General features: G+C 35.7%; 1 protein-coding gene across 1 annotated transcript in view; it reads left to right on the top strand.

Annotated features, from left to right (window-relative positions):
- LOC144440538 (synaptotagmin-5-like) overlaps positions 1 to 23202 on the top strand; it is a 24205-nt gene extending 1003 nt beyond the window's left edge. Inside the window, exons 2-7 of the mRNA XM_078129914.1 lie at positions 1263 to 1336; positions 8067 to 8212; positions 9360 to 9803; positions 17187 to 17316; positions 20699 to 20886; positions 23089 to 23202. Of these exons, the coding sequence (XP_077986040.1) occupies positions 1263 to 1336; positions 8067 to 8212; positions 9360 to 9803; positions 17187 to 17316; positions 20699 to 20886; positions 23089 to 23202 (1096 nt within the window). The remainder of the gene's footprint in view (positions 1 to 1262; positions 1337 to 8066; positions 8213 to 9359; positions 9804 to 17186; positions 17317 to 20698; positions 20887 to 23088) is intronic.
- Positions 23203 to 25205: the final 2003 nt, after the last annotated feature.

Here is a 25205-nt window from a genome sequence, read left to right as displayed (position 1 = left end):
TGTGTGTGTGTGTGTGTGTGCGTGCGTGTGCTTCAATTTGTATGAGTGTGCGTGTTAGTGCCTCTATCTAATTATCTATCTATCTATCTATCTATCTATCTATCTATCTATCTATCTATCTATCTATCTATCTATCTATCTATCTATCTATCTATCTATCTACTGACTCACATGCGCACCCACATATCCATCTACCTATCAATCCATCCATCCATCCATACATCCATTTATCGATCTATCTTTTAATGTATGTATGTATGTATGTATGTATGTATGTATGTATGTATGTATGTATGTATGTATGTATGTATGTATGTATGTATGTATGTATGTATGTATGTGGAGACAGTTACATATTTTTCGATGTAGAGAGGGAGTATCACATTCCTACTAAATAGCTTTACATAATAAAAATTCCATTGCTAATCAATCACATAATTTCCAATCTCCAAACGATGCAATTTAATTACATAATAGATTGATTTTTCATGTTGCATCATTTTGTGAAACTATTTATGTCAAAAGTGAAATTTCATCAAGATTGCTTCAAATCCTCGTATGTTCTTTTCGTATAACAAAATCTTGATATGTTTTTACTCATTTTAATTACAATTCTCAAGTTTTACGCCCCCAGATTCTGTTCATGAAGTTGTATTTCAGGAAATAAAGGCATTTTCATAAACTTTGGGTTCTGAAGAGTCCTTTCTAGGTTTAACGTCAGAAAAATTTTCGCGAGATTGTCAAAAAATACCAAATTGAATTTTAGATACAGGCATTGTTCTAGCAGTGGTCTAGTGTTGCATCATGGGAGTTAACAGGCGTGTATATGCATTAGATGAACAATATATATTTATGACCATACGTCTCAAGATATCAAACACTTAGGAGTCATGAAGATTTCTTGTTTACGTAATACATATGCATGCATGTTGACTTGTGAGGCAACACTGGATCACTGCTAAGATTGTTATAGAAGATTTAATTTGATGTTTCTTGGCAATCGCGCGAAATTTATGTGATGTGAAATATAGAACGACTCTCCAGAACCCAACATTTACGAAAATGCCTTTATTTCCTGAAGTGGTGTCTCCCTTTAATGAAAATACATGAACATGTCTAAAAGGTGAAATGATCGAAAAATTGGTTCGTATCCTTGTCACTCTATAATTGTTCGGTTGTTACTAACCACTGTCACTTTCAAAAACTATATTACACGAAAATAGTAACCGAGTTTTATGTGTGAACACTTTTATTTCATGCAGAGAAATGAGTCCGCCAGAACTTGTTACACCGGAACCTGTTGAACCTATTAGTAAGGACTTCATAATACCAAGAAGTAAGTCTGTTTATCTAGTCTGAAATATCCAGTCTATGGTGCGCTCGTAGTCTCCCCACAGGTCTATGGTCCGCTTATGAAGCCACTTGCTACGATTGAGCGTATTATATAAGCGGGAACAACGCTTGGATTTTTCAGGCTAGTCTTTATATGTACAGCGAAAATCAAGAAAGCTAAAACAAAACGTTGCCTGGCTGGACAAAAATCTTATCAACAATGCCTCGTTGATTGCCTGGCGCGACATACATCTTAACAAACATGGCTGTACTTTCTTTGCGCAGAAGGTGGGCTACCATTATCAGTTAAATGTACAAGGATAACATGTGAATCATGCATTCATTCTGACATTGTTGAGACAGTCAATTAACTGAAATGTAAATTGTACTGAAATTCCTGTAATTCCAGACGATAACACGTGGATATGTTAATATTGTTTTTGTAGAGCCAGACAATAACATCTATTTAGTAACATCTTTAAGATATTTGTCTGGCCAGACGATAAAATGTAGCAATGTGGATATGATATTTGTCGAACTAGACGATGGTGTGCTTCAGGTGTCATGATTTTCGTTGTATATTTTCAATTCATATAACAACTGACAACAACAACATATCATGATTGAAATCAAAGTGTAAAATGTTAGCTAATTAGATTAGTTGAAGTTAACATTTTTACTGAAATAATTTTGATGACATTTGTTTAAATGATTTTGACGAGGACATTTTTGAAGCAACCTTGCTCGGTAACGACTCGGAAGAGTATTATTGAACTGGGCACCTGGTCATTGACCCCATCCATAAGGCTTGTCCGTTTATCACATTCTTGAAATGGACACGTTTAATACCAGATTAATTCCTAGCGTCGCCCAATCTTTAATACTAAACCGTCGATGATTTTTCAGGATATTTTGGTAATGAATACGTTCAGGACTAATCCAATAAATCTATCATCAGAATAATAAACTGTTATTGTAAATGTCAAGCCTTGCAACAAGACCACGCCCACAGCAACAGCCGATTGATCGTGTGCATTGTAAGCTAACAATAGGCATTAATTACACATCGATAAACATACAAAAATATATGCGTATATGCCCAGCAACAAGACCACGCCCATGGTAACAGCCAAAGGATGGTGTATATTGCAAAGATAAAAATAGGGGTGGTTAGGCAAGTGGATAAACATCCAAAAATGAATGCACATATGCCTAGCGACACGACAAGGGAAATTGGTGATGTATATCGCAAAAATAACATGGATGGTTAGGCAAATGAATAAACGTAGAAAAAGCTTGACATAGTAGATCCAGTAATGAAGATACTGCCCATACCAACAGTACAATTTTGGTGTAGATAAACATTTAAAAAAAATGACACGTAAACTGTACAGTTGTGCTACAACGCCATTTTTGAGTAGGTGTATCAACGTGGCCTTAATAATTCAACTCATCGACCAGAGGTATAGAATTACTGCTCAATAGTTTCAGCAAAATCTTACCGCCAAAATATATTCATTCATCATAAATGTAATTTTTCTTGCTCAAAAGACGGTCATTAAATTTGGCGCCAATATTAAAAGAGTGATGATACAGGTTCTAACAGTTAACGCCCCTTTGACCTTTTTGGACTAAAAGTCACATTCATCAAAAATGTTTTACTTTTTAAGCCAAAATGTTTACAAGATTTTGAAATCCTTCCTAAAATCTCAAAATGCAATCAAACGAACGGACGAGTCTTGCTGAGGTCACCCCTTGAGAGACAGATTTTGACAGGTGATAAATGCAATTTATCGGAGATGATGAAGCGTTGTTAGCGAGGATATAGATGCTTTCTTTGTACTGGGAAAATTACCTAGTATCACTTTCATTGTTACTTGTATTGTGAAACATATTGGACGCTAAATTTTGCTCCGACGTTTTGATGGGCGTTCGATTACCTTGCACTCATAATCAAATCTGATCTAATTGGCGGGAAATTAAACTTCGATCTAAATTATGACAGAGGATAAATTTACTTTCAAAGCCAGGGCTGATATTATCTGTAATTGTTACGCAAACACGTAAATAATATAAATAATATCCTGTCCACTATCCAGTACGACCAGCCATTATACGACTTGAAGAGCGTAATTTTCTGCTCATTTCAATTTGGTGAAAACTTCTCCTGAGGACAATTCAAGTGTGAAACTAGAATGGCCTCAGAAATAAACAGAGACGAACTTAAACCTCGGTTCCAGTTCCATTCTGGGAGATCAACAGGTGGTCTCAGTTCTAGTCTCGACTGGTTTGCATTCATTGTTCAAATTGCTCAAATGAAAATAATCACAGCACAGGTATTTTTGATACGTCCCAATTAATTAAGAAATCTTTTAAAAGACTCCTGCCTGCCCAACAAAACTTGTTTTTCATAACATTACTATATACATACCTTGTGAAAATATTAGATTCTGGGAAATGTTTTCAAAGTATGCTACGTTGTCTGCACACACACACACACACACACACACACACACACACACACACACACACACACACACACACACACACACACTCACACACACACACAGACAGACACACACACACACACACATTCATACATACATTCATACATACATACATACATACATACATACATACATGTACATACATACATACATACATACATACATACATACATACATACATACATACATACATACATACATACAGAAAGTATACGTGTGCATTCGTCTCCGACAGTGTATATGAAGCCTGTGAATATTCGATGATTTCTTTGTTAAAGCTAAAATTGGAAATGCATGTGGTTCCGATAATTTATAATGCTTACCAAAATTGAGCTGATTCAAGTGAAAATGATGTATTAAAAGACAACAGGTGGCATTGTTAACTGTTACCGTCTTTACTATTCACGTTGCCAATAAATTCATAGGTCTAACTGACAGTAGTAGGTCATATCAGAAGTGTAATTTGCAATAACCATAATCACACGATTGTTATTTTATCAAAATTTCCTCCATCGTAATCTTTAATTAAACTAAAATCAAACAAAATTCAGATTCAAAATTTAAATTTCAGAGTCGACACGGGAAAGTTAGTTATTCATCGGGGTCATACGTTTGACTCCTAGTAAATCGCCGTAAAATCACAAGATGTCTTCACGGATTTTTAATAGCACGAGATGATATTGTGGCTTTATTAGATCTCTCGAGAATAGCCTTGCGCTTCTCGTATTCTGTCGGCCGGTCACTCAGTAAGTTACTGAAGAATCAGAATATTGTGACCCTTGCTACACTTTGTATACACATCATTAGGATAATTGACAGTAGCGATAAACATACCAAATTCTATTTGACAGAAGATCTTTGTGAGGCGATCACAAAAGAACCACAGATACATGTTGGTAGATCACATACAGGTTGGTTGTTTCATAACTCCAGGCATAATCTTGTTAGTCGTGGGTTTAGTCAGCCCTCTGAGAAGAATATTACATCTTTTGATGAGTTTCCGATTGAATCCTGTCCTTGACTCCCTGTAGTAATCATCTTGGTCTGATAGTTGTCATGACATCCGGAAATCAAAATCAAAGAAAAGACACGGTTACCTTGGTGACTTATGATTATAAATGCAAAAGCGACTAAAAAACAAACGATCTATCATTTAATATTTCGCAGTAATTATTTATTGAAAGAATGTCGATGTTATTAAAAATTTAACAGTAAACCAGTCATATTGGGCATCTGAGTGTGTACGCACGTGAAACCCTTAGTTTCTCTACATGTGTCGAGAAACAACACTAATCGTAAATGTGGTATAAAGTGTGGTATCCGCCTTCTGGCTAACATTATTTCGATGCCCGGCTTCACTCGGCTCTACGTTCAAACTCTTCGAATAAGGTATAAGATGCCAGATATTTGTATAAGCAAAACGTCGCTCTAGTGTTTACAAATGTATATCTGCCACAACATTTATTATCTAGTGCATATTCCGAGGCTACGTAGTATTCATTTATGTAAATGATATGATTGAGAATTACCTTTGTATTTAAATTTGATGGCGATCATAGCGAATGGAGAATGTTCGTGGGCCTTGGGTCGAGTAATGTGTAACTAGGCTAAAACGAAGAGTAACCACCGCTCTCTAAAAATACAAATAACATGGCAGACCTCCAAGACGAGTGTGGCGTACTTCGGGTATTTTCACAAGTGCCTGTGATGTACTCTGCGGCCGTAGTCTTAGGACTGTAGGGAGTGAAAGCGCGGCAAAAAAGACTGTCAGCACGCGTGCACGAGTGCAAAATATCTCTGACATGGGGTTTTGTCATATGTTTTTCCGAAAGAGCAAATTTCCGAAAAAATCATGACTGTGCGATCACGCGATTTGGTGTACAAGGAACGATCGCACGCTCATTTGCATATTATTTGCATACAGTTGTGCAATAATGTTTTAAGTATTGCACCACTAGTATGGATGCACATCAGTGCAAACAAAAATTATTAGTAAATTTATGATAATTGATATTTTTCGACGGTTCAGTAAGACTTAGTCTAAAATATCATGAAAATGTATACAATTACCCTGGAGCGAAGTGATAGGGCCGTGTCATTGTAAACGTATTAATTCAATTCATGGATCCCGTCACTGTTATTTTTGAACTTTTGCATTTAACAGATCCTGTCACGACAAAAGGTCATGCAGTGATCCTTGCTCTTGCTGGTTCGTTATACGTGATTTAAAGGCTTACCAGGGAGCTTTCCACGCTGCCCCGGGTCTTGTATAATTGCGACTTGAACCGGGGAAGTATACCACAACAAATTTGAAGGCACCAAACGATTTCTCAAATCGTCATTTCATGTGAAAACCAACATGCCTTCTGGTAAGGATGCGGCTTAACTCAGTAATGTTTCTAAATTGTCACAGAACAATTTGCTAATTTTCAAAAAGTATTGTATGTCCACAAGAACAAGTAAAGTATATGCCGGTTACTTTTTGTTATCATCAACAATAATCGTCTATGATTTACAGGACTATTTTTGCCAAATCAGCCTCAGAAGGTAAAGGTTTAACGCCGTGATTATTTCGAAAAGAAAAGATGATAAACAATACTCAACATATAGCTGATTGCTCTGGTACATTAAGGCCTAAAAAGGTTTGGTTCCGGTTACAAGACCCCCACCTAGTTTTTCACTGCCCATCCTAAACATTTTTTTACGTATTCGAAAAAAAATTAAATAAAATCGCGAAAATTTGAAGTCTCGTCACAAATTGTGGATCCGGAAAATGACATCATGGGCATGTTGCTAGGCATATGTGCATTCATTTTTGGATGTTTACCCACTTGCCTAACCATCCATATTTTTATATTTGCAATATACACCATCATTTGGCTGTTACCATGGGCGTGGTCTTGTTGCTGGGCATATATGCATACCCTTTTTGTATGTTTATCGATTTTTGTAATTAATTCCTGTTGTTAGCTTAGCAATACACACGATCAATTGCAAGGCATACTTGCATATAAAATTTGTGACTGATTAACACATTTTTATGCGCAGATCTAAAACCATGATAATGAAAATAATAAGTAAAATACACTAATAGTTTAAAATGATTTACAACGTTGAAATATTTTTGAATTATTTCAGAGTTACAGTATTAGTATTCCTTCACCCTGAAAATGTAGTATGGAAATGTAATTGCATTTTCTTAAATTAGCCCAAATATTTTAAGATGCAAAGCTTGTTTAAGGATTACTCACATCGTTCATTGCGCACGCGTGATTTGATGAGTGGTTGATTTCTATTGATCTCAAAATACCTGTGATATGATTTATGGTAGACGAGTTGAAAGGTCATAGTGTGTCAGAAATATAATGCTATCTGGATATTTTGTAAAGGAGTCTCTAAGGAATTAAGTTAAATTTCGAAACTGAGATTGAAAGTGAGAGAGATATCATACCACACTTGCACATAGACTATCGAACGGACACTGACAAGAGAGAGAGAGAGAGAGAGAGAGAGAGAGAGAGAGAGAGAGAGAGAGAGAGAGAGAGAGAGAGAGAGAGAGAGAGAGAGAGAGAGAGAGAGAGAGAGAGAGAGAGAGAGAGAGACAGACAGACAGACAGACAGACAGACAGACAGACAGACACAGAGAGACAGAGAGAGGGGGAGGGGAGAGGGAGGGAGAGAGCGAGAGACAGAGACCGACCCAAGTACTGATATACACACAGTGACTCTTGGACAGACATCGACGACAGAGGAGGGGCCGGGAGACAGTGAACGAGTGAGGGCTAGAGAGAGACAGACAGAGGGGAAGAGTAGGCGGTAGGGAGAGACAGAAAGCAAGACAAACTGACGGTAAAAGGAGAAAAAGAGAAGGCACGATATTTATTTGTATTTTTTAAATGGAAACCCTTCAAGTATGACTGTCTTCTATTCAAGAATTTAGGTAATGAACAATATAATCCAGCGATCAAATGACTCACGGGAAATTACATCGACTAACGAACAGGCATAGAAGTGTAAAAATCTCTTCAAAGCACTGTTGTCAGTGGCATTGATATGCAATGTGATGTTTAGTCTCAAGGCCATCATAAAACTTTACATAAAACCTCAAAGTCATACAAATCACCAGAAATCCTACACCATTATTATAGACTGATATATTCAATAAATCACTTTATTTTAAAACTATGTTGACGGTCTATATTATCCTTCTTGAAATTTCCACTTCAGCGCCAACGACGCCTGTCAGCACGGACAGCTTCACAGTTGAACAACCACAGCCAAGTATTAGTCCACGGCAAACAAGACGAAAATCGATGACTGTGAGTCTAGACCCAAGGGAAATTGACCCTTCATCAAAAATGTATACTAAATCGGTACGTATTATTGTGTAGGATGGGGTGTATGTTTGATTTCCTTTCACTTAATCTGATATTTTTGTATTGTTTTTAATGTCTTAGATTTGAATGTGGTTCTTCGATGGAGAGCACATGAACACATTGTGTATAGTCATGGCACACACACTGTATATATATATATATATATATATATATATATATATATATATATATATATATATATATATATATATATATATATATATATATTTGTATAATATTTATTTTATATATGTGTATGCATATTAAAATTTGTGACAAACATTGATATTTATAATTTATGAGTTATCTTTCTGTATGATTTTAAGTATTACAGATTTTCACATATGGTCACTAGTCATCATAGTAGAATAGAGTGTCATAGTAAAATAGAATTGTTGATAAGGCCTAAACGTAGCTAAATTTCTGAAGTTGATGTCTTTGTCTTTGCCTTTTACACATCACTAGCCAAGTGTGAACATCACAGCAGTGAGACCAATGGGAGTGACACACCCCAGATACATACGTTCCTTTTCACTGTTGCAATTGCATGACCGTTCCTGGCAGATTCGTCATCCTCGATAATAATTTCATATACAAATCTTACATTGTACATATAAATAACTTATGAATGATAGGCTAGGCAATTTATGAAATGATCTGATTGAATTTACTTTTTAATATTCTTCATTTATATATATGTTACTTGGTACAAGCTGTCGTAGTATGTACGATTTTTCAAGTAGATTACAATACAGTATCATACAGACACGTTACGTTAATATGCAAATGAGTTCATTACGTATTCACAGTCACTGATAATCGTAAACCTGCACAGGCTGTAACTGCAGTGAGTTATTATTTTTTTTTGATCAGACAACCAACCATCTTGATTCATTTAGTGGGTCGCTGATGTTTGAGTGCGGAACCAAAATTGAATTAAATAAGATATTTTATTTAAAAAAAATCCTGATGCAGCTGGTGCATATTTAATAGTAGATTTACCGGTAGTCTATGTTTCTTACGCTGTTACTGGTGATTGCTTTTTGACACTGATGTTTTCAGCTTTATCAAAAAAATGTAAAGTCAGGCATTAAATGCAGCCTAACATGTATACTTTAATTTTCTATGAATGTTTGTATTGCAGGGTCCTCAGAGTCGGCAGGGGTCTACTGAATCGACGGGTTCTCACGGACAGGGAATCGGGATGATGAACTTTTCACTGAAATACAATCAAGAGATGACTTTACTCACTGTTCGTCTGATCGAAGCGCGGGAACTTCAGCCACGTGACTTTAGTGGAACCTCTGACCCTTATTGTAAAGTGTCTGTTATACCTAGTTCAACTAAAACCATGCAGAGTAAAGTACATCGGAAAACATTAGATCCAGAGTTTAAAGAAAGCTTTGTCTTCGAGGTTACTGAAGCCGACTTGCGTCACCAAATTGTGAAAATAGAACTTTACGACTTTGACCAGTTTTCGCGGGATGAATGTATAGGTTTAGTAACACTTCCTTTAACAAACATAGACCTAAGTGAAAAACTGGAATTGTGGAAAGAAATTAAGCCTGTTGAAGAACGCCGAGAAGTCGTAAGTACTTTTTTAATGGCTCATTAATCATGTCCAATTTGCATACCTATTTTGTAAATACCACTCTACCATCCATGCGTCATGATAGCGCGTCATCATTACGTCACATGGTGAGAAGTGATCTCAAGCGTTGTATGTTTCCTCCAATTATATTACCTTCAAATGTCATCTTATATACTATTTTCAGCGATGATCATAAAAATTGATAAATATTTAAACAAGATCATAAACAATGGCATTAAAGGTTATTAGATCAATGCAAAAAATCTTGTATAGATACATTCTATACCTCATCAAAACCATACAACACACTTTTTGGTAAACCTTCGGATCATGGCATATTGATATTTGTTGTATTGTAATTTAGTTTCCATAGAAACGACCAAAGCGTCACGTTATCGTCAAATGATGAGGCACGATCGATCTTTCGTATAACCAACTTCAAGATAGTAGTATCTCCAGAGAATTATACGAAACACAATTTTATTAGTAAACGCAAACTTTGACCATCATAACCAAGGGCTTTCCCGCCAACTTGAAATGTGAATAACAAGATTTGTTTTACTTTTGACTTGAAAGAATCCACCAAATTAACGAGTTGTTATCAGAGTATTAACAAGATATACATATCAACTTTAATTTGGATTTTACATGTGGGGGAGGAATAAATGTCAATGTGAATTGTGTAGCATTTTGTAATATTACACATTTTAAAATTTTAAGCATCTAATTTAACTTTAATGTGTTTTTTCCACGAAAATGTAAAAGTATGGGGTATTTTTGTTAGTGTGTATTTCTCTTGTAAATAACCTGTTTACGGCGATTGTGGTACTCCATTGTATCTCATATTGAACTGAGCTTGTCAAAAGATTTGTAAAAGCTGATATTTTCACCACACCCAAAAAAGTGTTCACAGAATTCAAATTTACATGATTGCGTGTTCCAATTTCCTTTGATCACAAGTCGTCTCTCTTCCTGTCGCCACATTTACCAGGAACCACAGAGAGGTAATCCTTACAGTGTTGTTGGTGCTGCATTACATTGACACTCAATCTGATTAAAATCCGATGTAGTGTACACTTCGCGATTTCTTTTTGGCTGTTACATTTATTGTCGTTTGTTCTTTTGTGAGCGCTCGTTACATACATCTGATACAACACCATAGGCGTTTCCGTACCAAATCTCGGTGCTTACTGAATTCACTCAACGAATGAGAATACGTAATGTGTCTGAACATATGGGTACAGTATTTCAGAGCGCCATGTTCGAAAAGAGCATGAGCACAGAGTACAGACAACAACGTTATCGTTATTGTTTGGTGGTTCTCTTTCTTTCAATTTCGAAGTTGAGTGTATATATTGTAATACAGATTCTGATTGGCGCTACCCGTTAGTACGTGTGAACGCCCATGGTGTTGTGTCAGATGTATGTAACGAGCGCTCACAAAAGAACAAACGACAGTAAACATAACAGCTAAAAGGAAATCGCGAAGTGTACACTTCATAGGAATAATTTTCATCAGATTGATGGAGACTGTGACCTACATCATTTGTTTGTTAATGTAATTGATGCACGTGACATGTTCATTTACATAATGACTTCATTTGAACAATCATTTGAACAATCATACTAGTATACTTTTGTTTCAAAAGAAAACTGAAGACACATTTGTTTTGAAAAGCCTACGGTGTGGATTAACCATCCAGCGCCCCTGAACAGAACTTTGCCTGGATTTTGGCGCTCTACAAATTATTTTGATTGATTGATAGTATATCCCACTGACCAACAACCTGATTGGATGGAGAAATTTCCATATTGCAGATCTTATGACAAGCATTGTGGAATATGAAATACAACACAGTAGGACTAGTGCCTTAAACATGCCAACTTTTATGTCCTAGATATGTTTTCTTCCGTTTTTTCTGTTCTAGTTTGGTATGTGTGTTTTTGCTATTTAGTAAATGTTGTCCTTCTTCACGTTTCACGGAAAGGCGGTTGTATTGTCGCTTTCATTAGACATACTGGTTCCACCACCTACTCGTCTGTCTGTCTGTCTGTGGCAGAAGTGTGTACAGACACTGTAGCCCATGCCAATAGCTAATCCTTTATTTGTAGCCTGGTTTACTCTAAAACTGTCCCCAAATTCTTGTTGAGAGACTATTGATATTAAAGAATATACTCAGTAAACCGAGATAAAGAAATAATCTCCGTTCCACTGGGAATTATTATGTATCTTATCATTTCTCATGCACTGTGTAAATATATACCCTTATGCACAGCCAAAATTACAATATTAAAAATGCATGGCCATTTTCTGAGCCAATGCATGAAGCGAAAGATCGTAAAGTTCAACCATATGAAAACTTATACCTTATTCTGCGTTATACTGCCATATGTTCCAACTTATATAACTTGGCCCAATACAGGGACATAGAAGGGCTAAAACAATTGTCTTTAGTGATCAACTAGTCCGTATATTAAACACCCTCAACGCAAAATACATTCCTTTTCAATTTCTTAACATTATTCAAAGTGTTGGATTTGATTCCAACAATGAATAACAAATGTGACTATGCACATCTAGGACAATGTCAGTCACAAACGAGAAAGGTCTGGAAATCAAATTGCCAGTCAACACACCAGATTTGACATTTTAGAGTGAATGTTAATCAGCGATTTTGTGTCTGTATGTATGTATGTATGTATGTATGTATGTATGTATGTATGTATGTATGTATGTATGTATGTATGTATGTATGTATGTATGTATGTATGTATGTATGTATGTATGTACAATAAATTTGGCTGTCGTTTGTTTTATTGCATTTCGCAATTAAATTAAACTTACAAGCTAGGCGTTATACATAAGGTAAACATAGTCTAAGTATCTAGTGAAAATAAGATCTCGTCGAATCATTCATACACTTGAAATGTCTAGCACAGTTAAATAATTGATTAATAACCATTAGTAAATGACGTCATTCATCATATTAAACTTGATAACCGTGAAAAATAGTATGGACTACATGCATTATGGTGATAACACTTTGAATGGATTGAACATCATAGTCTGTTCACATGTCAGAAAGGTATTTATCAGTTGAAATAACATTTCATGTAGAAATGCCTGTTCGTTTCTGTTGTTCTTGATCTTTCTTTTACGAATTGAGAAAGAGAGTTCAATTGAAAGAAGTTAGAGGCAATGTTTGTTATGTTATGCAACTCCCCTAGATGATCATACTGGAAGGGTCCTCTGGAAAGGGGTGGGTTGTTTTTGTGCTTATTAGGTATGAGAAAGGGTATACCTTTCTGGACCTGGTCGATCCGGTAGACTTTGGAAAACCCTGCCCAACTGGGACAGTATATTATATTTCAATTTTAGCATAGAATATGTCTATAATTTTCAAAACTAATTCTAATAATGCCAAGAGTAAGATGTTATTTCTCGAAAACAATTATTTTGAGATTTTGAGCTATTTCATTATATGAACTGCCATCTGTATAGCGCATGTGTCGTAGACCCGTATAGTATATATTTTGGGCGATACGGTTGGTATGAGAATAGAGTCTCCTTCTTGTTTAGATTTGGGGGTCTCAGTGGGGCCTCCATGTATCATTTCACACAGAGTAGCCCCTGGGATGTAATCAAAGAGGAAGTCCATTTCACATTAGTTCACTTAACCCATATTATAATATCCTTCATCTACTAGTTTATCGTTTAACGTGCTTTCTCCTAATAATACGTATACACTTCAAAGGCTAAGAGCTTTTATTAACCCCAACAGACACCGCGACAACATTCAAATTTGCACTGTGACAATAACTTTGCCATAAAACACATCAGTTGGGGCTATGTTTGCAATGAAGGCTTGTCTATCATACAATTGATATATATATATATATATATACAATGATAACGAATCGCAATATTCTTCTTATCATCTTACACAACAATTAACTACGCATATTCTGACAATATTACAAGAAAGGAGACCTCAATTTCATGAAATCAATAAAATATTACCTTTCATCAGCAGAAACACTACACCAATTTCAAAATGTTGTCATATTGACTGAACCTACACCTCATATTGTGTTACTGAGATGGTTAATAATGCAGGCTGCAGTATATCTACTAAATTTTCAAACAGACATCCAAAATCAAATTAGAATTGATACTTTCGTTTCCGCTCATCAGTCTTCAAAGTCATCGCCCACTTCCTAAAAATAATTGATATCAAACATGCCTAAGGCAACGAATTTTTATTCCACATTCAAACTATTGTCGACTAGATGGATTTACTATACGTGATTGGGATTTGGGTGATCTTAAACATATAGTGATATACGCTTATCTCAATTTCTTCAATTTCATGTGTGGATGCTTTATATTAGTTCAAAAATCAATGATATCTGACGTCAATTCTCTGTGCCACACTGAACGTTTACTATTACACCCTTTAGCTTTTCACATACATACATACATACATACATACATACATACATACATACATACATACATACATACATACATCCATCCATCCATCCATCCATCCATAAGTACGTACGTACGTACGTCCGTCCGTCCGTACATACATACATACATACATACATACATACATACATACATACATACACACGCACACACGCAGACAGACAGACAGACAGACAGACACACACACACACACACACACACACACACACACACACACACACACACACACACTCCTGCCAACCTACTTACCTACCTGCTCTGCCTGCCCACTTACCCGCCTACATAGATATGTTAATTTTATTTGACAGCGTAAAAATGTTACTCAAGTAGTGGTCTTTAAAATGTTAAAATGTGTCATCTCCAGATTAAATGCGATTGATCGTTGTTACATTTTCGTCTCATTGAAAAAAAGAAGTAGCGACAACTCTCTAATACTAAACCAAGACGAGGTACCAGGAAGTCCTCAGGTGATATCAACTTCTCCGACTAATTACGTATTCTTCCCGAAGAAAATGATTGGCGATCTTGCCACTCAGGATATTAAGTCGTAGAAGTTATTTTCAGTGATATTCGACTTTTGTAAGGTCGTTTAATGTCAACATTGTACACCGAACCCTCAGCAGGTGCTCTTATCTACGCACGACATAGTTCCACCGTAGATTCATATGCGATCGATACTTCTTACATAGTCCAGAGCACAGGAGTTCGTATCTATTTTGTGATTGAGACATTTTATTGTATATTAAGTGAAAAAAAGCTTTAAAAAAGTATAACGAACTTAAAGCAGGTAAATACAACCATAGCGCTAAATATGTCCACGCGTAGACGAATAGAACATTACATCGCGCGCGGCTCACTAGTACACTGTACACATACGTAAACTAATATAAACTTTAGTTGTTAGGCCTGGGATAGACGTCGAAATTCTCATGCACCTAATCTGAAGTCGACACAAGCCCGGAATGAAAACGATGCGGAATAGACGTCGAATCTAATGTATGTAGTGTCGAAGTCATGCAGACGCGCGAGAACACGTACGAGATGCTTCTCGTTTTATTGTATAGCTTTGTGCCACATATTGAGGTTTACTATTTTATAAGTGTCATGATGATTGACATGCTTGTTTTGTTTATTACAGATCTTATATTATCGGTCTATGATTAACAGTATAGACACGAACCCCCTGTAGTCTAGAGGCTATCCGTGGTTTCAAATCTCTTCTCACGTCTAGTTGAATGAGGTCTTGAGATGACGTACATTTAATATTCAAATGAAGCCAGCCACTCACTCATTATCATGTCTTTATTAACCAATCACAGAATTCTGCCCAAATGATAAGTTAATGTTTATTGGGAGCAGTTACATATTGTCCAAATATGGTGCATTTGTCTGTATGATGTAAACAATGTATAAGTATCGTCATGATCTGACAGTTGGGTGTTTACTCATTGGCATTAACAACTTTTGTTTCATGAATTCCCATTGCGCTAGACGGTGTGAAGAGAGATCCTGAGATTCGAAGTCACGGTTAGACTACTTCGAACACGGTCCTCAAAGTATTGACAACCTGATTTGTGTTACATGTATACACTCTAACCAAACTGTATTCTACAGTGTATTCTGTACATTTTGAATTGTATAGTTCCCTCAGTGGGTTTATCGCATCGGAGGCGGATGAGAGTAGACAATTTTCCTAAAGTTTGATTCACGCTCACAATGATACTCTAAGTCCGTGGTTACGAGTGGTATGTTCGATCTGTTCAGGGTTGCGTTGGCGGTTTTGTTTTGTTCATATAATGAGGACTTGTGCGTAGGCATAAACATTAAGATACTAGCGGAATAGCATAATGCTTAAAACGTCCGTTGTAACAATTACTACAGGGATCGTTTTAACAAATTATCACTTACAAGAGTTAGAGAACTTGTAAATTGAGACAGAACTCTGACATTTGGTAAACAGATAAAGATTGAAGTTAGTGACTAACTGAATAAGTGAGTGAGTGGGCGGTCAGTCAATGAATGAATGAATGAATGAATGAATGAATGAATGAATGAATGAATGAATGAATGAATGAATGAATGAATGAATGAATGAATGAATGAATGAATGAATGAATGAACGAACGAATGAATTGAATGAATGTATGAATGAATGAATGAATTGATGAATGAATGAATGAATGAATGAATGAATGAATGAATGAATGAATGAATGAATGAATGAAAACATATATACGAATGGTCATATGGATGACTTTGTAGATCTGCAACTGAACAAATCAATGAGTGGGTGGGAGCATAAAGGGATATACACATATACATGATTTATAGAATGAGAGAGCTTATGAATTATTGCAAAACAGGCGAATGGGATAAAAACCACAAATATAATAACATTGCATCAAATGCAAAAAATGGACATGATAGTCTGACCAATAATTATATTAGCGGTTTACCAAGAAGAAAGCTTTTTTAACGACCCAAATCAAAATGAACAGACAATTTATATGCCAAACTAAATTTTGTGTGCTGTCAGAGCAACCTAATTTTGTCACCGATCACTATTAAAGCAAAGAGGAAATAGGTTATTCTCGTCACACTAAACTCAAACATGACACTAATAATTTATCAAGGAATATTTCATCTATGATTCTAAACTGAAACACAATTTTTTTTAATGACATTTGTTCTTAATATTTTGGCGGGATTATTCTATCGTGTTATTTTCTAGCTGCTGTCAGTGTGTATATCAGTGTTTATCACTTTAAACTCCATTCACAGTATACTCTTTTCAGTGTATTCAGCAATGCATATAGCTCAGTTCATCATTGAAACAAAATTATCGTCTGCGTCAACAAATTTTTTCTCTAATCTTATTTTCATTCTAGGTCCGTGAAAGGCCGGACATTGGCGATGTCATGTTCTCATTAGCATATCTACCAAGCGCAGAGCGTCTTACGGTCGTTGTATTGAAAGCTAGAAATATTCGTCCAGTTGATGAAAGGAAAATGACGTCAGGTAATATTGTTTTGTTGATATTTGGCGGGAAAATGACATTTTTACCGTTAGTCGAACACTAGGGCAATCGTGTATTTACAGCAAAACTTCTCCCAACTGGCATTGGCAAGATCTGATAATTACTATGACAATACTAATTATTTTATTTGCATGATAGGAAAGTCACATATTAAACTCCCTCACATGTGACCAGCAGCATTTCCAAGTGATCTAAAACTTTCTAACGTGTCAGTTTGAAAGTTTAAGTATACGCGTGCGCCCAACGTACTTCATTCTACCCGAAAACTTACAGTCAACATTAGAAAGTGTATTCAACATGTTATTTGAAGGATATTTTCTTGCCTGGTGATTTAAGGTTTCTGTTCGAGCGGCACATCGTGCAACTAGCTGGAGGCAGATTATTGTCTCTACGGCTACGCGATATGAAACGTAAATGCCATGGCCGTTGAGAAACCCAGACTATTTAAAGATTGTCACCCACTTGTTGCCTCCCACATCACACGAAATGTGTAACTTCGTAAGTGCAGAAACAAACACCAAAGCAGAGATTTTGTTTTTCTCTTTTTTTTTTAGTTTTTAGCACAACCGAACTGAGGTTCAGTAGTGCTATAGCCATGGTGAAATGTGTGTGTGTGTGTGTGTGTGTGTGTGTGTGTGTGTGTGTGTGTGTGTGTGTGTAAACAACTTAAAGTAAAAAACCGCCAGACCGATTGCTTTGGTATTTGGCCATTACTTAGGGCGTGTAGATGGGAAATTGTTCAAATAAAAATGATTGCATCAGATATGTGCATTTTGGGTCAAAAAGGGTTATTCTTGGTGTGAGAAAATGCTTTGCCTAAAAATGAATGTTATTGTTTTATTGATGTCATGCAATCATTAAATCTTTTACGGGCTAATTCACATCTCAATGTCAATGGCATCAATCATATTAACCTCTGCTGAGATTGCTTGGAAATACCGTTTTTAGCAAAGCTGAATTAAAACAGACACTGTCTATGATTACAACAGATCCATTCATGCTACAGACATGATAAAGAGTCTTCTCCATCTGTCTGTCTGCCTATCTGTGGTTGACTAAAACTTAAAGAAAACTTAAAAGTCAAAAGCCACTTGGAAGAATATTTTGATATTTGGTAGGGATGTCGATTTCAGTCTCGAGTTATAACTGAACTAATGAAGTGCTATAGGTATGGTGTGGTGTCTGTGTGTCTGTCCTTATGTATGTTTGTGTGTGTGTGTGTGTGTGGATGACTTGAACTCAAAAACCACTCAACCGATTGCCTTGGTATTTGGTAGGGTCATTACTTTTGGAGTGTAGTTGGAAATTATTCAAAATGAAAATGATCGCATCAACGATTTGCGTTTTGGGTCAAAAGATTTGATATTTGGTCAAAAAAGTTAAACTCAAAAATTATTGGGCAAATCAGTCTGAAATTTGGTGGGAACATTCTTAGGGGTGTTTATATTAAGAATTGTTAATGACATTATGATCTATGATTCTAAAACTATTGAGCAAATGGAGCTGGAATTTGGTGGGAGCGTTCTAAGGGGTGTTTAGATTCAGAATTGTTCATGACATGATGGATCCTTTCAATGATATGCAAATTAGGTGTAAAAGTGTATCTTTTTTGGTCAAAATTCTATAATTCCAAAAGTACACAGCAGACTGATTTGGCGATGCATATGGAGATGTGTAGATGAAGGTGTATTCACAACATGATGATTCCATTGGCGATATGCAAATTAGGTCTAAAAATCTAAATTTTGGTCAAAAAATTAAATCTTCAAAACTACATGATAAATGGGGCTGAAACTTGGTGGGAATGTTTCTCGGGGTGTTATTCTGCAGTTATTGCTCAAACCCATTTTGACACAACTGGCCTTAGCAACCATGACCACGCCCTTCGCAACACTGAAATGATTATGCATATTGCAAAGATGAAACCTGGGATGGGTAGGTAAGTGAATAATGAAATCCCAAAATGTAACCAAATATGTCTAGCACCAATACCATGCCCATACATGTAGCAACAGCCAAATACAGTTGTGCTATAACGCCATTGACGCTCTTTTCAAATGTGTAGCCTACATGAATGTGGTGAAAAAACTAACGACTTTTGTTGTGGACTTGATGTGGTTTATATGTACCGTAGTGTAGACCGTAACACATGGGACCTTTTAAGTATATTGTCAGGAAAAACACGACGCGAGACAATTCGTGTTACTATAGTTATTGGACATCCATTTATCAACTGACGAGTACATTTATGGTCAGGTGCTCGTCAGTGTTTCTCCGTCGAAACTATAAAGACCAATGGTTATAGCTGCCAAAATACCACCCACAAATGGTGATAGACACCCTTGGGGAGACATAATACGACGTGGAACTTACAAATACTATTTTAAGTAACACAAAACAACAGAAAAGCAACATTTACAAGGTCAACAGATGGAAATACAGGCATAATTTCAGGGAGTCGGACAGACCGAACAATACAGCCAAATAGACGGGGGCAGAACTTATAAGGGGAAGGAGGGTAAACAAGTAATCTTCTAAACATATTTACAGTATTTAAGTTATGTATTTGAAATGTTTGATATTATTACTATCAAGTTACCTCGGCATGTTTGGTTTGTTTTTTGACTGAACAGTAAGTAATCACGTCGTTAACGGTAAATTGCACAATTCAGAGATACTGTCCACTCAAGTGCATTACCATAGCAACAACTTCTCCCAATTTGTTGTCGAATGTTTAGTTTTATTCCCTTTTTTAATGTTTAGCTATCAAAATAAGTTGGATTTTTGGCACTAACAAGACCGAGATGTGTCCTCTAAGAAACGCTCATAACCCTCAAGAGAAGTCGGCTGCTGTACGGTGTGGGTTATACTCACGTAATCTGCACGTTTGACATTATAGCCTACTTACGCGTCAAATCAAATTTATTTTACCCTCAGGGTTTTAACTCCCTTATTGTCGAAGCAAGGCACGCATACTTTCATCACAACGAATGGGGAATTGCAAATCATTACCTACGAACATAAATGTTCAAGGAATTCAACAACACTTCTATTACCTAACATACGTCAATAGACAATTTGCAATCCAAACCAAGACTTCTAATACGCAAACTGCTGTGTGGAGATTCTGTGTTGTCATAGGTAACACCTATTCTAGGTTGATACGAAGAAAATTCCCCCTACAGAGGTCTGAATAATCAAGACTGGCTCATGTACGGCTGCCAACAATGTAACGTGAACAATATAATGAATGACGAGCACCATTTCCCATGATTCACCATGCAATATGGAGGATTTGCATACTGTAGTATAGCCTATTCCTGATGTTACGTGTTTAATAATTTATTCAAATTTTATTCACAGACCCGTACGTCAAGGTATCAATATTTTACTCGGGAAAACGGCTGAAAAAGAAGAAGACTTCAACCAAGCATCACACTATAAATCCAGTATTTAATGAAGCATTAGTATTTAGTGTTGGCCAAGACTTTCTAAAACACTTGTATTTGGAATTTCACATCATGCATGAAAATAGACTTGGGCAAAACGAGGTAAGGTCATCTTGACTATAAAGAACGTATGCTACATGACTTTCGAGTTGTTTCACTCAAAAATCCACTGTATCTGATGGCGCCTTTTGGTAGGGTTGACAACGTCTTCCGAATAGTCAGTAAATGGAGAGCTAGCTAATCTAGGGTGTGGTTATGTTTTGGTTTTTTTACTCCTGAATGATTTTTGCACACTCTCTCAAACAAGATTATGGCATTAAAGATGATGCAGGCATTATCCAGTGTATGAAATTGTAGGCTAACCAAACCAAACGAACATTTTGTCTGTTTTTTTTTTCTGAATCGCATATATTAAAACGGGCATAATGTTGTTGTGATTGCATTCCTAGAATTGTCAATTCATAAGGAATATGAGCATATCTATGTATAATATAACAATACCACCTTCACATTTCATCTGTTTCCCTAAAAAAATTACATTTTACTACAAAAACGGGGTGTTTTTTATATACAAGGAAAGAAATGAGATAAGAAATACGACAAAAAAAATAGTTTGAAATCACCTCGACACAGTCTCTCGATTAGCCATTACGTATCCAAGAGATTTTTGAAGCAAATAACGGTTGTGTAAATTGATCATTAGGACTTCTTACAGCCTCCGCAATTTTCCACAACTAAATTGCACTTCCCGCCATTTTAAAGCTGTGAGAATATAATGTCGTCCATTGTTTGTGTACTTGTAAGCGTTTCCAGTTCCTATATTTAGCAATTAAAATTAGACTATATTCAACCCTTAGCTGTCGACGTTTTTAAATGTTTTGGTGCCATCATACACATGAAACGCTATCTTGTATTGTCAGACTAGAACTAGCTGCTTGATGGAAAAACTGATTTTATAGTCATAGTTAATCAACGAGACTGTATATATATATATGGAGATACATACACATACACACACACACACACACACACACACACACACATATATATATATATATATATATATATATATATATATATATATATATATATATATATATATATATATATATATATATATATAACTCGGTGAGTATCAATCTGCTAAGACAGTGCTCTATACCGCGGTGGCAGAGCGTAAAACTATATATATATATATATATATATATATATATATATATATATATATATATATATATATATATATATAATTATGAAAAATGTGAGTATACAATTTGAAATTGATATTCTCAAAGGTACACATACTGCAATTACAGCCTATCATGCGATTAATCTATCTTTACGGGTTCAGATATTGTGATTGGAATTTTTCCCAATTTGCATCCATAATTGCCTTTATCATAGTTCTTTATAGTTTATATCAGCTTGCACACAAATGATTGATTGTCAGTTAATTATCTGACAAATCTAAGCTTTGGAAATAAGTTCAAATGTCGGCATTCTCCTTTCCAGTACTAGACTTGTTTGAAAATGTCTCTCAGTTTTGAAGGAGTCAAAAGTAATCTGATACATATATACCTTGATTGATGCAGCCTTGTGAATTCGAAAGCATTTTACAAAATACAGAGCTCCAGCCCGAGGGTTGTTTTTTAACACGATATGCCCAAACAATTGCTGTTTAAAAATCACATATGAGTATGTTTAAATGATACCCTTCCAGTTGATATGTGTTTCCTATCAAGATGATTACATGTATGGCTTTAGGTAAAATAATTGTTATAGAAGCATAACCGAGTATCTTGCTGTGAATGGCTTCCCAACCACTATCCACAATCCCACGCTTTGAGGATCATTTTCTCCCAAGTCCCATAGCAACGCAGTTATGTTTAATAGTTTCACCAGCAAAATGTCATTGTATTGAGTCACACAGGGAAAATGTAATCTTGATTCTTATTCAACACTATTCAAGATTTGATGTTAACTTCTTATCAAGGTAGGAGGCGCCTTGGGGACCAATTTTCCTGAAAATGTAATATTTAGAAGTACACCGTCTTGTACATTTTCATGGGCAATCTGTATTACAGTAACCTGTAGTATTTGCCGGCCATATTGGATTCTAAGATGGGTTAACTTTCATATAATTTTGACCACGATTTCAAAATTTTCATTCTTTATGGTGATACCTGATCTCAATTTTTTTCCCTTGATTTTAACTTGGAATGGATTGAGTTTTCTTGAACAAAGTTAAAACTGTTGTTTTCAAAGCCAATAGATTATGATTTGTTTCCCCTTCTATATTTACAGGTTTTAGGTCGTGTACTTCTAGGTCCTGATGCCCAGGGAGAAGAACTAGCACACTGGAATGAAATGATCACATCTAATAAACCAATTGCAAGATGGCACGCACTTATACCATAGCTATTTGGTAACCAATAGCTGTACAATTTTGTTAAATTAATATTGTTAATGTTACCCGATCCAGAATCCCATTTTTTCTGTATTTTCGCATTGTTGCAATCACGACAGTGTACGTATGCTTTGAAGTTTCAACGTGACATACTAAACACATATAAACACGTACTTGGTGATTTTGGTAGCCATCTCTATTTAGTGTATCTTGTCGACGATGTAAACACTCTCATTGGGTAAGACTGACTCACGTGATGTTTTATAAACACGTTCACACACTTAACCTGTGCGCTCACTGGATCTGTGACTCAACTGCACTCGTTCACTGCACTAGCAAGTAAACAGGTTATCATGCACTGGGAGAAGTGAGACTAATCATGATCTGTTGCTATGGCGTCGTACGCGGTTTTTTACATGTACATAAACAATGTGGTCAACACGAAATGTGTGATTGTTCTTAGATCAGATCACGTTATCAAATTAATGGTCTGAGTCCTTGACGTCATAATTTTCAATGAAAAGTGCTACAAATTGTACAATTGTCACGGCTCAAAGCATATCACAATCTATGACGTCATCGAACGCTTTGGGTCATGATTATTCTAATTTGGGTAAAGGTATCATCCCCTGTCTTTACATACAAAGCTCACAATCCTACCAATGTTGGTTTAGGCATCAGTTTCAATAATAAAGGAGGTCGGTGCAGTTGCTACCACTTCATAAAAGACATATTCTTGATTGTACAAATATACTTAGCTTATTCAGTAACACTTCATGGTCATTAAAATCGATGACAATGCTTTGGACGGCTGATTGATATATTCAAGAAGTACTATGAATGAGAAAGAGGTATTCATTTTGGATTTTTTTTATAACTAATCACGACGTCATGTCTAGTCTGAGCATGCGTCTGTAGTTTCCTAATGTACTAAAACATATAATTTTCTGACGACAGTTTGAACTTTTTGAATGCATGCATTAAAGTGGCCATATTGATGAGGATTGGGTATATATCTTGGATTTTTAATTTATAAAATGATTTTATGATGGCGTCTTATTTGAAAACTCATTGTGAACCAACATATCCATGTCCTTTGTAACTCAATAAATTGCAAAAGACTGATAAACGTGTAAAATATATGTTATTGTAAGTTTAATAACAAACGTTTTACTCATTTTTTTAGTTGTTGGGTTAATAAACAAGTACATGGCATATGTTGTTTCACATTGATTTCAAGTAAGATGCCATGATAACAATTTTTATAAATTAAAAATCCCAAATATATACCCAATCTTCATCCATATGGCCACTTTAAAATGGCAGTCTGTATTAAACCAAGACTCCGATTTCTGTTAAAGTCAGTACATATTATAATGTAATGCACACTTATTAACCCTATTTAGGTATTTAAGTTATAGACACGGGTTTGGACTATGTTGTTTCACATTATTACTTGAAGTAGACAAGTATAGTTAAGTTGTTTAATTTAATCAATTAAAACATCCAAAAACAAATACCAATTTCCCATTAAGCTTATAAGAGACGAAGTAACATTTGCGTGCAGGTAAGGGATGGAATGGTTGACCATCTGTGAAACATGAACATTTTATTTTTGGGGTTGTCATGGTAACAGACAATACACAAAAATATTGGAAAAGAGAAAATGGTGATACAATATCAGGGAAATGAAGCTGTGCCCTCAGTCTTTCTGTGTCCAATGCATTTAATAATTTACTTGCTTAATCATGTTACCATAGTAATCTATTTCCCTCTGACTGAAAGGAAACATTTTGGATTAGGAGATCTGGAGACAAAAGATATTGTATAATGATAGTAATTTCTCGCACCACTGTTCCTGTTTGACAGTCAACATCACCACCTGTGGGCACGATAGCATTGTGAGTGTTACTAACAATGTGTTGTGAGACACCAACTTGTTAAAATCAGTCTGTCTATAGTATTTCCCTAGATCATGCACAATTGTTGATGGCTGTGGCTGATATAACGTATC

Source organism: Glandiceps talaboti, chromosome 10 (assembly GCF_964340395.1).
Source record: "Glandiceps talaboti chromosome 10, keGlaTala1.1, whole genome shotgun sequence".
Taxonomy (NCBI): domain Eukaryota; kingdom Metazoa; phylum Hemichordata; class Enteropneusta; family Spengelidae; genus Glandiceps; species Glandiceps talaboti.
The sequence above is the reverse complement of the archived record's forward strand: the minus strand, read 5'-3'. Positions and strand labels throughout refer to the sequence as shown.